At 34.8% G+C, this 14,692-nt stretch overlaps 1 protein-coding gene across 5 annotated transcripts in view; it reads left to right on the plus strand.

The window, feature by feature from the left end:
• TTC21B (tetratricopeptide repeat domain 21B) overlaps positions 1-14,692 on the plus strand; it is a 38,160-nt gene that overhangs the window by 5,612 nt on the left and 17,856 nt on the right. For all 5 annotated transcript variants that reach the window (XM_055717784.1, XM_055717781.1, XM_055717783.1 and 2 more), the window contains 13 exons: positions 1,716-1,873; positions 2,265-2,349; positions 3,863-3,961; positions 4,552-4,744; positions 5,718-5,815; positions 6,299-6,499; positions 8,357-8,486; positions 8,943-9,100; positions 10,180-10,404; positions 11,213-11,451; positions 11,759-11,831; positions 12,848-12,958; positions 13,805-13,943. In XM_055717784.1, coding sequence (XP_055573759.1) covers positions 1,716-1,873; positions 2,265-2,349; positions 3,863-3,961; positions 4,552-4,744; positions 5,718-5,815; positions 6,299-6,499; positions 8,357-8,486; positions 8,943-9,100; positions 10,180-10,404; positions 11,213-11,451; positions 11,759-11,831; positions 12,848-12,958; positions 13,805-13,943 — 1,909 coding nt within the window. The remainder of the gene's footprint in view (positions 1-1,715; positions 1,874-2,264; positions 2,350-3,862; positions 3,962-4,551; positions 4,745-5,717; positions 5,816-6,298; positions 6,500-8,356; positions 8,487-8,942; positions 9,101-10,179; positions 10,405-11,212; positions 11,452-11,758; positions 11,832-12,847; positions 12,959-13,804; positions 13,944-14,692) is intronic.

Consider the following 14,692-nt stretch of genomic DNA (forward strand, 5'->3'; position numbering starts at 1 on the left):
TGACACTTCTGTTTCCTGTGGTAGACAGCCCATTTTACATAGTTTGTAGTTAAATGTAACAAGTAGCTGAGGTTCATATTTGTAGAATGAGACAAAGGCGCATGCCTGGGTTGCAGTAATGTTAACTGTGTCTGTTACCATATACATAATTAGGAACTTCTGGGGCACTCCTGTTGTATTACCACATTTCCCTACTATAAAACATTGCTGCAGTGAGATATTGCTTCACTAAATACAAATTCCAGCTTTTTTTCTTAGTTTTATGAACTGGAGCTGATAACTACTTATTCCCACACATCTCTATTTCTTTTATGTATGTTAAAATGATGCTCTTTTCTCTCTCTCTGGTTTTTTTTTTTTTTTCTTGGAATAAAATTAGCTACGAGATGACACTTCAGGGTCCATTAGACACCAACGTAAAAAAGAAAGGTATAGGTTAAATACAGTCAGTCTATTTCATATTGAGGTTGTGATTTTACTACATACACAAGAAAAACTGGTTTTATTATTGTATTACATATGTAAAGAAATAATGTTTAAAATTGCCTTAAAATGTGAAAGTATGTGTGATCTCATCCTTTTTGCATGGGACACCTGTCCACATTTACCAGGGCACACAGTAATTCTGTAAAGAAGTAGTAGTTAAAACTGTAGTGTGATCATCTATGAAAATTGTTAACAGTTGGGTTTTTTTATCATCATCAGTCCATTTCAAGTGTTCATTTTGATTATATTTCATCAAGAGAGTGGCATGAATTGTTTTCTTTACACATTTTTCTGTTTCAGAGTATACTACTTGTTTATATCATAGACATTGTTACTGATTAACATAATGTTTGTTTAGTATTCTAAAGCTAAATGCAAAAAAAATTCTTCAATGAAAATAAGAAGACTAAGTTTCAGGAAAGTGTGCATAATAGTATTTGGTTAGGCATGTGTACTTGGCTGTGCGTGGACTATTGAGTTCAATTACTGGTTTATCTCAAATTTAGTTACTGCAATTAGATTTTAGAAAGCTACCTTGCGATGGCTTTAGAAATTAACTCTCAGAAACTACTAAGTTTGCACCATTTCTGTCTCAAAAATACGAAGTAAAATGGCATGCACAGAGTCACCTGGAATATGGTAAGTTTTAAGCATCAAGTCAAAATAGAGGATTTAAGCCCTAAATTGATTTCTGCTTGAATTAAATTAAAACTGTAATACTTGATGCTTCTGAAATAGTTTTGTATTTGGAGTACCCTGTAAATTGCTTTACAATTAAAACGTTTTAATTCTAGGAACAGAGATGTACTGAGTGTAGGTTTTAGATCGTGTGTACCTCAGGGTTTGAAAAAATGTTTTATCTGTGGGTTCTGCTCAATATCCTAAAATTATGAGGTACTTGAGGCTAAGTTATTTGAAACCTAGTAAGACAATTTTACTCTTCAGCTACATCTCTGTATTTTTCTTGCTCGTAATTGTCTAGTCACTTGTAAATGCTGCAATTACGTTTATTATAGAGTGCTTACCACACACCAGGTTTTACATGTCTTGCTATTTGATTGTTGCAGTATCTCTAGTTGTGGTTAGTGCTGAAGTAAAAATATTGCTTAAAGAAAGACTTTTTTATTTTTTCTCACTAGCTTTTTTCCTGTTTTCTGTATGGAAGAACAGAATCTTCTCGCCTATGTGAGTGTACAGGCTTTTGATGTGACTTCTCTTCCTTCCATTAGGCACAATATTTTGAGGTTCGACAGAATTATTCAGGAGCTCTGGAAACTGTGAACCAGATAATTGCAAACTTTCCAAACTTCATTCCTGCTTTCATAAAGAAAATGAAGCTACAACTAGCCTTGCAGGACTGGGAGCAGGCAGTTGAAACGGCAAATAGGTTGAGTATGAAGTAGCACACCACTAATTGTGTTCTTGCCATGTTTACACTGTAAAAACACTTTGAAACAAAAGCAGATAGGTTTCTATTCACTTTTAATTAATTAGAATTAGTTAAACCAGTTTTTAAAAAAATAAATTTAAACTCAATTAAGTTTTGTTAGAACCCAGCCTTACAATCCTGAGAGGATACTACATCTATATGTGGATCCATTTTGGATGGAAGAGGATCTTTTCTGAGTTAGGCATAAAGTAACAAAGCTGTGCTTTCAATTGAGAGCTACGGCTCTGACTTGTATTGCACAGTCACTTTATTCCCTTTTTGGGATAAAACAGGTAATTGAGCAAATATTGTTTTGTTTTCTTTACATTCACCTTTTGTATGGCTTCAGACTATTGCAGAAAGATGCCCTCAATTTAGAAGCCATACGAATGGAAGCCCTGCATTATCTATGCAGAGAAGGAAATATATCTGCGGTAAGTTTTTATTAGCACACCGCTGAGCATAACACAGTCTTTGTAATGACTAGGTGCCACATGTGCTTTATTCTTTATGTCTTGTGCTACACTACTTATCTGGAGGAAGAGGTAGATGCAGCTATTCTGACTCGAACGGCTGCTCTAGCTTATTGTTAGGGTATTTTCTGGATGCCAAGGGAAACATAATTTTTTACCTCGATCTTTCCAGAGAACAGGAGTCAAGCCAAATGGATGTCTCCTCTGGATAGTTAATTGAATCATGTAGATTTGAATCATCAAAGCAATCTTTTACTGCTTAAATGCTCTTTTGATTAATTAATAAATTTTTGTAAGCCTTCCATTAGTTTTAAGTATTTTATTAACTGAACTAAGGGAAATACTGAGGGTCTCATGGTGATAAATTTTTGGAAGGGGGTCGTAGTCAACAACAGTCTGCTATGTTAGGTTGCATAACCTGTGCTTTGTTCATCCTTTTTTGATAATTACTAGGGGGATTTTTAGCTTGAAGAATTCCATTTAACTTACTCCCAAGATCCTTTTCTCCTCAAAGATATATACATGTATTTTTGTACGTATGGTGCTTGTGCTGTTTTTCAGGAAACTTTAAAACACTTTATCAAAATTGTCATGGAATCATTACATATTTTTAAATATCTTTTTCTCATTATGCAAAAATGCTGGTATAATTTAAGTGGAGACTTACCAGAAAAAGAAATGTTCTGAGTGCTTTGTAGATGTTTTTAAAGTTATAAAAGCAAAGGTATTTTAAGTTGCTTAACACATTTTTAGTTATTGCAAAGAACTCTGTAGTCATTAGTTTATATATAATCAAATTTAAGCCTTATTTACGCACAATCATAGGAAATATGGAGAAGCAATAACAATTGCAGACTCCAGTTCAATAAAGCCTACCACAAACGAATTTGCTGCACATGGTAGGGTGTAAACAAAATTCTGGGGTCACATATGAGTAAGACCCATGTCTAGAAAAAATTTAAAAACCTGATGATATTTAAACATGATTCAGGTGTCTACTTCTAAAGTTGCATTAAAAAAAAAAACAGGTACCTTATTATTGTAATGCCAGAAATGCCTAAAATACCTTAGATGGTTTGAGAAACTGTGATGTTAAAATTCTCAGCATCTGGAACTGTGTTGGTTTTGAGCCTGTGTGTCTGTATCGCACTGAAGCGCAAACAAGATTGACAGGTCTGATTCCTCAGACTGTCTTGCTTTATTGGGAGTCTTCCATTATATCAGATTCAGTTCAAGCCTTTCACTTTTTCTAGAGCACGTATAGAGGGCACGTGATCTACTTTGTCACTTCACTATTTCCAAAGCATTTTTCTAGGAATGCCAGAATAAATCTTAACTCCTACCCCTGAAAACTTCTGAGTTTGAATTTCAGGATATTATTGCACAGTAAAAGGTGTGACTAGTTTTTAGTGAAAACTATTAAATTCTCCTAATCTGCTATTTCTGTTACTTACGTTACTCCTTTTTCTCCAAGGCTTCAGCAAGACTGGAAGACCTAATTAAAGCATTGGACAGATTAGAACCACGCAATTCACAGCTCTTCTGTAAAATGGCTTTAGCTTTCAGTAGAACAGTGAGTATGCTTTTTTTCTTAAGAGCACACAATTATCTATATATCCTGGGTTTTGCTTTATTTTCTAGTAGACAGATGTTAAATGTCTACTAAAAAGTAGAAGATTGCAGACAATTGAAATAGATTACCTTGTGTAACCTTTGGTAGCTACGGTTTTAAAATTTTACATTAAGTATGAATTACAATACTTAAGCCATCTCATTCCAAAAATGTTTTTACTGCTTGCTTTTGAATGAGAAACAGGTTTCCAATGACAATACACTCAAATGTCCACCAACCATATTCTTTATGTAGGAAAGTGACAAGGTTAATCCAACAGCCTTAAAACTGAAGGTTTCTTTAATCTTTGTACTTATCAGAATTGTTCTAAGGAAGCATTTAAAGCTACTATCAACTATTCCTTATTGTGTGGTATTGTATGTATATTTATGTTTGAATCCAGCCCACTTTAATGTCACAATTTGTATAGAATTACTATAGATTATATTAGTCCTGTATGAGATGTTATCTCAGCTACTACAGTAGTGCTCAGTGTGTTTTTTGAAGTGAATAAGAGAAACTTAAGTTTTAAAGATTATTCTTGCCATTAGTGTGGCCGGAACCAGCTCATCCTTCAACATACACAAACCTTAGTTGAAAGAGCATCTGATTTGGCATCTGACAATGCAGAATTTGCAACTGAACTTGGCTACCAAATGATTTTACAAGGGAAAGTGAAAGAAGCTTTGAAATGGTACAAGACTGCTATGACGCTTGATGAAACAAGTGTTTCTGCACTAACTGGTAAGGTTTTATGCTTTCTTTGGGATTTTACTGGTCTTAAGACACAGACGATGCTTTTTTGATCACGTCTTCCTACTACTGCTACTAGGAAAATCTGGAACTGTTAAGAACACAAGTATTGGACTGGACTTCCTGCTTCATGTTACGCTGTCTTCCTTGTAGCAACAGCTTCTCCACACTGGATCTGTCTTTTGAAAAGTGAAACTCTTCTCTTTTAAATTAGAACTCTCCAAGTAATGATAAGGAGAGAGATGTGGCTGTATTTTTTTTATTTTTTGATTTTATTTCACCTCTGTGGTATCTAAGAACTAGAGAACTCTTAAGCACTACAAAAATAAAAAATTCAGTGGCAGCTGATAAAACAAGCTGTCCATGGCTACACAGGTGTCTAAATAAGATTGAGAAACAAGTCTAAATGTGTGATAGTTTTGACAGACATGTTATGTTCTTTGGTAAAAAAATAAATATATTTTTATGAAGTCCAATTGCTGTCAAGACAGTGGAGTGTAAATATGGCATACTTGCTTCACAGATTTTCCAGTGTTTGTTTTTTTTCTCCTTAACTGTGCGATTGCCTTAAACAATAAGAAAAAATTAGGTGGTAGGAGTGGTTTGTGTGTGTGTGTGTATTTAATTTTATTTCACCATTTGTTCTGAACTTAGAAACCAAACTTTGTGATGCTTCTACTTAGACTAGAACCAGTTGAAGATTTACTGGTTTAAACTTTGTAATTTAAGGGATGAGATCTTTCCACGAAACTGCTTTATAGTATTGTGTATATTAATCTCTCAGTTGTGTATCATCTATCCTAGGTATTTCTAAGTACATAAAATCTGCATTACCATGTCTTGGTCTATTCTTTCTTCTCGTATCACCGCTTTATGAAGAGGTTGAGGAGAGAAAAAATTAATTCTAGAAAACAAAGCAATCTTTGCTTTGTTTTCTGCAATAAATTGTTTAAATATATTACAGGAATTATCCGTTGTCAGCTAATACAAGGGCAATTGGAAGATGCAGAACATCAGTTGGAGTTTCTTAATGAAATTCAACAGTCCATTGGGAAGTCTGGGGTAGGAGACATCTTCCTTCATTAAAATACTTTGATCATAATCTGAATTGTGGTCTACTAGCTACTTCATCTTCTATATTTCAGTCACCTGAGCAGAGCATTCTTAATGGAATACCATTAAATCTAAATTTCAGGTTTTCTTCCTATCAGTCTTAAGTTAAGATGTTGCCTAACACAGGGCTGTTTGCTTGCAGAGCAAAAACATCTTTGCCTTTCTGCAGTGCTTTAACTCTGAAGATAAGTTTTTGAAACATTAAGAAGGAAGGAATACTAATTATTTTCAGGATTTTGTGCTTCTTGCACAAATAATTGATACAATGATCATCAATGTCATTTACAGTGAACATACTAAATGCGTTACAGTATGCCTAAATATAAAGAAGAAATGGCTAACACTAATAACTGTTTGGTATTATATAAGTAACAGATAAATGTATCTGGAATATGGAGGATGTTTTACTGTTTTTCTTTTTTTCCTCTGTAGGAATTACCTTTCTTGCGTGCAGTCCTAGCTATGAAAAAACAGAAGAGACAAGAAGAAGTTATTGCCTTATTGAATGATGTTCTGGATGCTCACTTTTCATCTTTGCATGGTTTTCCTCTTGGTATAGAATATTTTGAAAAACTAAACCCTGATTTCTTGCTAGAAATCATTAGAGAATATCTTAATTTTTGCCCAGCACAGGTAAGCAGCTGTAGAGCATGTCTGTCTGAAAATGGAAATTACTCTTGCATTTCATTTTGAGATCAGTTAATCATGAAGCAAAAATTTAGAAAATATCCCCTCTTAAAAAATATGTATTTATTTGAAGTAAAAGTGTGGTTTAAGATATTGTACCACTATTTAATCAAAATAACTATGAAAAGATATCTTCTGTGAAGTGAGCAAGTTGAAATGTCACCCGAAGAAACCTGAGATATTTGTTTAATGCACTGTGTGTGTATTTTTAAATTTTTAGTTTCTCTTTTGATCAGGAAACTGTAACAATACAGTGACTAGGGCTATCTCAATATGAAACTAGGATGTTCACACTGACAATCCTATTCTTGAAGTATTTTTGTCAGCTCAGGGTATCTTTTCAGTCTACACATGACCTTTCTTCGTTTCAGTTTTTTTTGTGTGTTGGTTAAAAATCAGTGGAATACTCCTTTTTTTTAATGTTGTTATTACTCATTCCAAACAAAAATCTCACTCACTTAGATTGCTTATATTCTGTGACTGGATTTGCTTGTGCTAGTTTTGGCAACAGAGACGTGCAGAACTTGAATTGTATGGGGACCTGACATCTCTAAAGCAGAAGAAACACATTTAAAGTTTCTTTAAATAGTGTCTTCTTTAAATAGATTATTCTTCTGAAATAGCTGGGAGCTGACTTTTGGTATCCTGTCCTTAGTAGATTTCTAGTCTGATTATAGACCTTTCCCTTAAGTATTTGTTTATGTACAATATGTATATGTTTATGTATTTTAAAATCTAGCAGCAAACAAGTAGTTATCCATTGTTATGTTCTGTCCCAGTAGCAATAACACTTTTGTGTCACAGATGGAGATAAATAAGGAGTGTCATTCTATGAGGTAGTGTCTTAGCTGAAGATTTCCCTGGAGGATATTCCAGAAGTACTTAATGCCAATGGTAGTTCTTTATTTGGGATGAAAACTGGTGGTTTTTTTTTTTTTTCCTGAACTATTGTCCACATAAATATTTGTAGAAGAAAAGATAGGCTTTTCCTGAAGTTTCATTCTCATTTTAATGCAAAAAAAGCATTTGGTAGTATTAAAAAGTGAGGAGTTTAGCCAGGTGGTGGAGGCTTCTAGTTTGGTAGTAGAGGATCACTGCTTCCCCAGGGCATGGGTCCTGTGGAAGTGTTAGCCTTGAACAGAAGGATCTTTAGGTTGCCTTTTCCTTTTTATATGTAATAGTCAGCAACTAGCTAAAGTAATGGAAATGAACAGTGTTTCTGATAATGAGCAACTGAAATGTGGTACATTGTCCTAGCAGTTTACATGAAAGTAGCTATTTCTCAGCTGCTATTTTCAGTTTGGTTTTAGCAGTATGGATATGTTCTGTGGCATGAAGTAAGGGTGGGAGGGGCAGGACCAGACCCTTTCCTTCTCGTCTTTTTGCTCATTTGTTCCATCTTTAGCTCTCTTGAAATTTAGTTCATTTTACCATTTGTGTTGGATGGGTTGGCGTGGTAATTCAGAATATGTGACCAAATGTTTATGGACTGACTCTTCAGTGTATGTCAGGTCTGAACTGTTTTATCATCTGTGAAGTCCATGAAGCTGTCCTGTTTTCCTTCTGGTAAAAAGAAGTTGCCCCCATAAATTTAAAACATTTTTTTGTATTTCTTCACAATGATAGCTTTTAGCTTTTTGGGCTGAAGAAAATAACACTGCTTTGCTATTGCTCATTTAAGTTTAAAGTGAAACTTAGACTTAAAATGAAATCTAAGTCCAAAACCTGTCTACTGAGGTTGTTGCGTTTGTTTGTTTGTTTTGCGGTTTATTGGTTTTGGTGGTGTGTTTGTTTTACCTGTAGCCTGCAAGTCCTGGGCAGTCGTCTTCACCAATTCTCAAGCACTGTGCTTCTGTTCTTGAAACTGTGGTAAAAACTGTGCCTGGTCTTCAACAAGCTGTTTTTTTAATTGCAAAAGTGAAATACTTATCAGGTAATAGTTGCATGAATGATTAGCTATCCACCTGTCTAGCTTCTTTAATATAAAAAATTAGTTTCACACTTTTAAATCATTACATTTATCTTTCACTGCAGAACACTGCATTACAGCGAAGTGAAGAACACTTGCAGTACCTATATTTGTGATTTATATGAGCATATTTTAATTGTACAGGCACATAAATGTATGGGGTTTTTATCTGTTGCTTCCAAAAAAGGTTATTTATTGACTGATTGACATATAGAACAGGAAAATATCTTCACTTTGACCTGGTTTTGAATTAATTTCATAGCCATATAATACTTTGTATATGAGTTTATTCACTAAATGCTTGCATTTATTTAAAAAATCCCGAATTATTAAATTGGTGAATAATTAATAAACACTCTATATTTAACCTCTGTGTTTCACATCAACTACTTTTTCACTTTACCTTTTTTAACTTCCTAGGGGATATTGAAGCAGCCCATAGTAATCTACATTACTGTCTTGAAAGGAATCCTGCTTATGCAGATGCACACTTACTGATGGCCCAGGTGTATTTGGCTCAAAACAATACTAAACTATGTTCTCAATCCTTGGAACTTTGTCTGAGCTACAACTTTGAAGTGAGTTGGACAAAAGAATGAAGCCATTTCATTCTGTCAGTCTGAAGCTATATGTTTTCGTATATAGTAATTTTTAAACTGTACTACTTATGACTCTTCCACTACAAGCTTAAATGATTGTATGAACATGGTAACTGAATATTTATCAAAGAAGTGACCATCAGGACAAAATTAATACGTTAATACAACATATTGAAATTGTTTTGAAACCAAAAGAAAGAAATTATAGCTTTTTCTCAAATCCTTACATAAATATGAAAAACATGTTATATAAACGGAACTTGTATTTCCAGACTAACCTTGCAATTTAAAAGCCAACATAGAAGGACTTGGAAGATTTGATCCAGTATTGTTTCTGGACTTCCTGCACAGATGTATAAATGTTAATGAAGATACACAGGGATGCTTGAGGGGATCAAAATGGGTCTGTAGTTACCTCTGGACAACTCATGCTGCTTTAAGCATGCTAAATGTTAAGAGGGTAGCAATATGCTGTGCCCTATTTCATTAATGTTACATTTTTGTCCATCTTTTCTGTCCCTTCAAGAGCTAATTTGGTAAATTATGTGCTGTATTAGAAAACTTCCACTGTTTTGCAGTGGTCCTCACAGGGTTTTATTTCTTGGGGGTAATATATTTCAGTATGGGATTTTTGATTTGTTGACATCAGTGGAACTTTATGTAGTATTAACACTGAGTTGGGAACACTCTACACAGCACTCATTAGGTCTGGAGTTGTGCCAAGTCTCTTGACAGACCTTTGCTGAAAAGTGACAACCTGCCAGTTTCTAAGCATGCTCCCATCTTGGTTCCGTCCTCCAAGTGATGCATGAAAGCTGAAGATTAACTACCTAGTTAGGAGACGCAGAGGTGCTTGCAACTTCGTACATAGTTAATTTCTCTTATCAACGTTTTATTTTCATAAGTAAATTACTGATAATGAAATCAGATATATTTGGAGGAAAGAAGGAACCAAGGTCAATATTAAAAAAAAAATACAAAAAATCTACTTTCAGGATGGTTCGAATGCTATGCATAAAGTAAAATTTGGAAACTCCTTCTCTCGCCTTTTTTTTTAGGTGAGAGAACATCCTGTTTATCACTTAATTAAGGCCCAAACCCAGAAGAAGATGGGAGAATTATCAGAAGCTATTAAGACCTTACAGATGGCAAAGAATTTGCCTGGAATGAGAAAATCTACGTCTTCCTCAAAAACTAAAGGAAAAAGAATTGAAATTGATGCAAGTGATCGTGTGTCTGTCTTCCTAGAGTTAGTAGAAGCTCATCGTTTGAATGGAGAACCGGTAAGATGGCAAACTTGCTAAGATGTAATACATACCTGGTAACAATTTCTTTTTCCCCTTGACAAAGTGTCTATTCTCATCAGTTCAGAATAGAAAACTATCACTTCTTTTTACCAAGAGGAGTTGCTTGGTAAAATTTCCGAGATGTTAATATCTGACTTGACAGCTTGTACCTTAAATGGTTCAGAAAAAAACCCCAAAACAAACCAACACCTACTTGCAGCTGTTCAACTTTGAATCTACAAAACCCCTTTTCATTTTGAGGAGGTACTGTTGATGTTCACTTGCTAGTATGTAGATTCTTGTTTTGCTGTCAGAATGCTGTTGGAAATGTTTTTGGATTGCATTCTTATCTTCGTGTAGCAGCATCCTTACTATCAGCTGTTTCTTAATAAACAGTAGGACACTGTGTATGTATAAGAATATAAGAGAAACCATAAAATTGTTTACTTGGAAGTGACCCCTGGAGATCATCCTGCTCAAAGCAGGACCTGTTAGACAAAGGTGCTAAAGGCATTGTCCAGTTGAATTTTGAGCATCTTCTTGTATATATGTAATGCAAATATTTTCTTTACTAAAACTTTTTCTGGTAGTTCATATTGCATAAATGTTATTAACAGAATCAAGAAGGAGGGAGAACATTTTCAATGTTTTAGCAAAACAAATGGATACTGTGGGTTGGGGGGTTTTGTGGGTGTTTTGGTTTTTTTGTGTAATGCCTCCAGACATTAATTTCCTTATGATGTCTTTATTTTTGGCTGTTCAACAACAGGAAATACATTAATTCTATTGGTTTTATTACTTGCAGCATGAAGCTGCTATAATACTGCAAGATGCCATTAATGAATTTTCTGGAACTCCTGAGGAGCTAAGAGTTGTGATTGCAAATGCAGATCTGTCAATTGCTCAAGGAGATATTGAACAAGCCCTGACTATGCTCCGAAATATTACACCAGAACAGCCTTACTTTGTACAAGCTAAAGAAAAAATGGCAGATATTTATCTTCAGTACAGGAAAGATAAGAAGTTGTATGCTGGCTGCTATAGGTAAAAGTTTGTGATGTATATGTATTTTCCTAGATGTTTAATGGTAGCATGGTGAGCTCATGTTTTCCCTTTCTATTACAGTAAGTCAGAAGTATTTAGTGACATAACAAATTTGAGTAAGTTTTATTAACATTTAAGATGGTAATTGGAAGTCCTATTTTGGAAATATCTCAGATTTTTTTGGTTTGTTTTCAGAAATAAAACCCAAAATCCTCAGAGGATAAACTTATTGTGCCCTGTTTGTTGTTCTTTAGATACCCATATTGACATGTTAAATATTGAGCAAGGTTCTGTCTTCTGTTTCCAGAGACCTAGTAGAAAAACGGCCGAGTGCTTACACTTTGCTTCTTCTTGGTGATGCATACATGAGTATTCAAGAGGTAAGTGCTTGCTAGAGGGGAATGGAATGTTGATTCTAGCAAGTAGAATGTTTGTTGATTCTAGCAAGTAGAAACAATGTAGCATGCTGGCTGTTATTGATTGGTAGTTGGCAAACAAACTGCTTTAGGATGTAAAAATACCAACATTACTGGCTACAATGTAACTGTTAAAGTTGAAAGAAAAAGCTGTTGAAAATGCATTTCTTCTAGTAACTGACTGGCTGAAAGTTAAGGGAATTTCATCTAAAAGAACACCAAGCCGTGAGACTTAACAAAAATCTAAAGAGCATGCTAAATTAAATTTGGGAAGCTGGAGATGTTTAGAGGAGTTCTGAAGCTTAGGTAACAGTTCTCATGTTGAAAGTTGTATATAACATTTTTAAATTATTAAATTTCTATAAATCTCTGACATCCTTTGCTTTCTTGATGGCACTGGAAATCTTAAATACTTGTAGAAGACAGTGTAGTCAAGTGAACGTAGGAATCTGAAGGATACACATTTAAATTCATGTTTTGAAAGAATAGATTGAGTTAGGACACACAACTAATACTTTAGACTACTAGTTTGGGGATCTGTAGGCGATTAATGGTTGTTTCCTTGTTAATGTTTGTGCCTAGTTTTTTTCCTTGGTGAGGAATTATAACGCAAAAGGGAATTTTAGATGTGCTGTAACATGGCTAGAGAGAAATGGATGATCATTCAACAAAGTTAATAAGCTTGCCTGAGTTTAACTAGTGAAAATAGTAGAGAAATTTCAGTGGAAAAAGAATCTGATTAATTCAAACTCATTTGTTTGCCAAATTCTTTCCACATTCTGTTTTAGCATGGGAATGTAAATTTCCATGGGCTTTATACTACTTTGTTTCATAGTGACCATTCTTCTCTCAGAAGTGGTGTAGCTCATCAACCAGCAGTACTTGGCAGTCATTCCTGGAGGTGTTACCAGATTTTGGTTTTTTCATACACTTTTAATCTTAATCTTTGACTTCTGTTTTTCTGTCTTTTTATGTTGAAGCCTGATGAAGCCATAGAAGTCTACAAGCAGGCTTTGAAGAAAAATCCAAATGATCCAGCTGTAGCAAGTAAAATTGGAAAAGCCCTAATCAAAACACATAACTATTCACAGGTATTCTATAAGTACTCTATTAGGCTAATCAAGTGTTGTATTCGTTATTGTCAATACATGGGCTTCACCTGATTTTGTTTTCAAGTGGGTAGCTGAAGCATTTCACTCTAAAGTGCTAAACAGACTTTTTATCCTGAAAGTAAGTTTAGACTCCGTTCCAAAGTATCTGGCCAAAGGCACAGTTACACATTGGTGAATACAAGCCTGGTGAATTGTTGTCCTGGTGACTTGCAGTTTGTCGTTTTGGGTCTGCGCTCAAAACCATGTTTAATTAAGTCCCATTGACCCAGTCTTGTTACATCTCCTAGCCTCAACACTGGGGAATGGTAATAGAGGCTTTTAACTTCTTGTTGTAGGAAAGCCAGAAGAAAATGTTTGGGGGAAACTTGCAGGAGCTAATGATTTTATTTGGGCAACCTCAAACTACTGGAGTGTGCGTCCAAATGCTGTTAGGTGTTTGCAATGCTAGGATTTTCCCTTGCTTCTGTTTAGGTCAGTATTACAAGCAGCTCAGTATATGAAATATGATTGGCAGTGATCCTGTTAAAGATAGAAAGTGATCACATGGTTAGGCTATGTAAATGCATGTTTATGAGAACGTGGGTTCTAGTTATTCTGTTTATCTTTTATTTGCCATTACATTTTTGGAAGCCTCAACTTGTAACTAAATAACATCTTTTTAATACAGTATTTATTAGGAATGTTTTGGTTACAAGAGAAATTAAGAAAGCAGGGAAAATTCTAAGCAGCATGTCATTAAATACCTAAGTAGCAAGGCTGTTGTCTTTAAGGTTTGTCTTTAAATAATAGGTTTTTTGATGGTTTTTTTTCTTTCTTTTTTTTTAGGCAATTGGTTTTTATGAGGCTACATTGAAAAGTGGTCAACAGAATTTCCTTTGGTATGATTTGGCTGAGCTTTTAATGAAACTGAAGCAGTATGAAAGGGCAGAAAAAATACTTCAGCAAGCTTTAGATCATGAGCCTGGTAGGAATGCTACTAATTTACAAATTACACAATTTCTACTGTTGTTTGTGTTTTCTATGTGATTCTAAGGAATAAACCAATTCCGTATAAACTTTTTATTGAACTTTAAAACACAGGAAACCATTAAGTGATAAATGAGAAAGGCATTCTGATATAAACTTCACTTACATTTAAAGGTGCTTTTGCCAAGACTTCTAAACTTGGAAGATCTGTGATAGATGAAGTCAGTAAATATAACAGCAGAGCTCCACACAAGGTTCTTTCTCTTCTCTGCTACCAAACGATTCTGATTCTGGATTTGTCATGATTAGATGAGTCATTCCTGCTGTTAGGGAATGGTGGTTTAGGTGATAAATGCTACCCAGTATCCTAGATGGCAATGTCTTCACATTTAGCTGCCATGCTGGACAGACATGCTAGAACTTCAGTATCAGCTGGAGTCAAAGGCAGCAAAGTGGTATGCTGCAATTGCTAATGCATTTCTCTCAATCCCTTTGGTGGCAGAGTAGAGGTTATAGCTCGCTTTCACTGGGTGAAGTTTGCAAGTGGCTGCGTGGTACTTAGTTGCTGGCTGGAGGTGAAACCAGGACAATTGGGAAAATTACTGAATGATTTAATATTTTTTTTAGAAATGCTAAAATATCCTTTGCTTGTTAAAGAAAAATGAAATATAGGAAATGTACTGGAAGGAATGATCTCACACAGTTGGCTGCGTGGCCTAATCTCTGATTTAGAAAACCATGTCAGCA

The sequence above is a fragment of the Falco cherrug genome, chromosome 8, assembly GCF_023634085.1.
Source record: "Falco cherrug isolate bFalChe1 chromosome 8, bFalChe1.pri, whole genome shotgun sequence".
Taxonomy (NCBI): Eukaryota; Metazoa; Chordata; class Aves; order Falconiformes; family Falconidae; genus Falco; species Falco cherrug.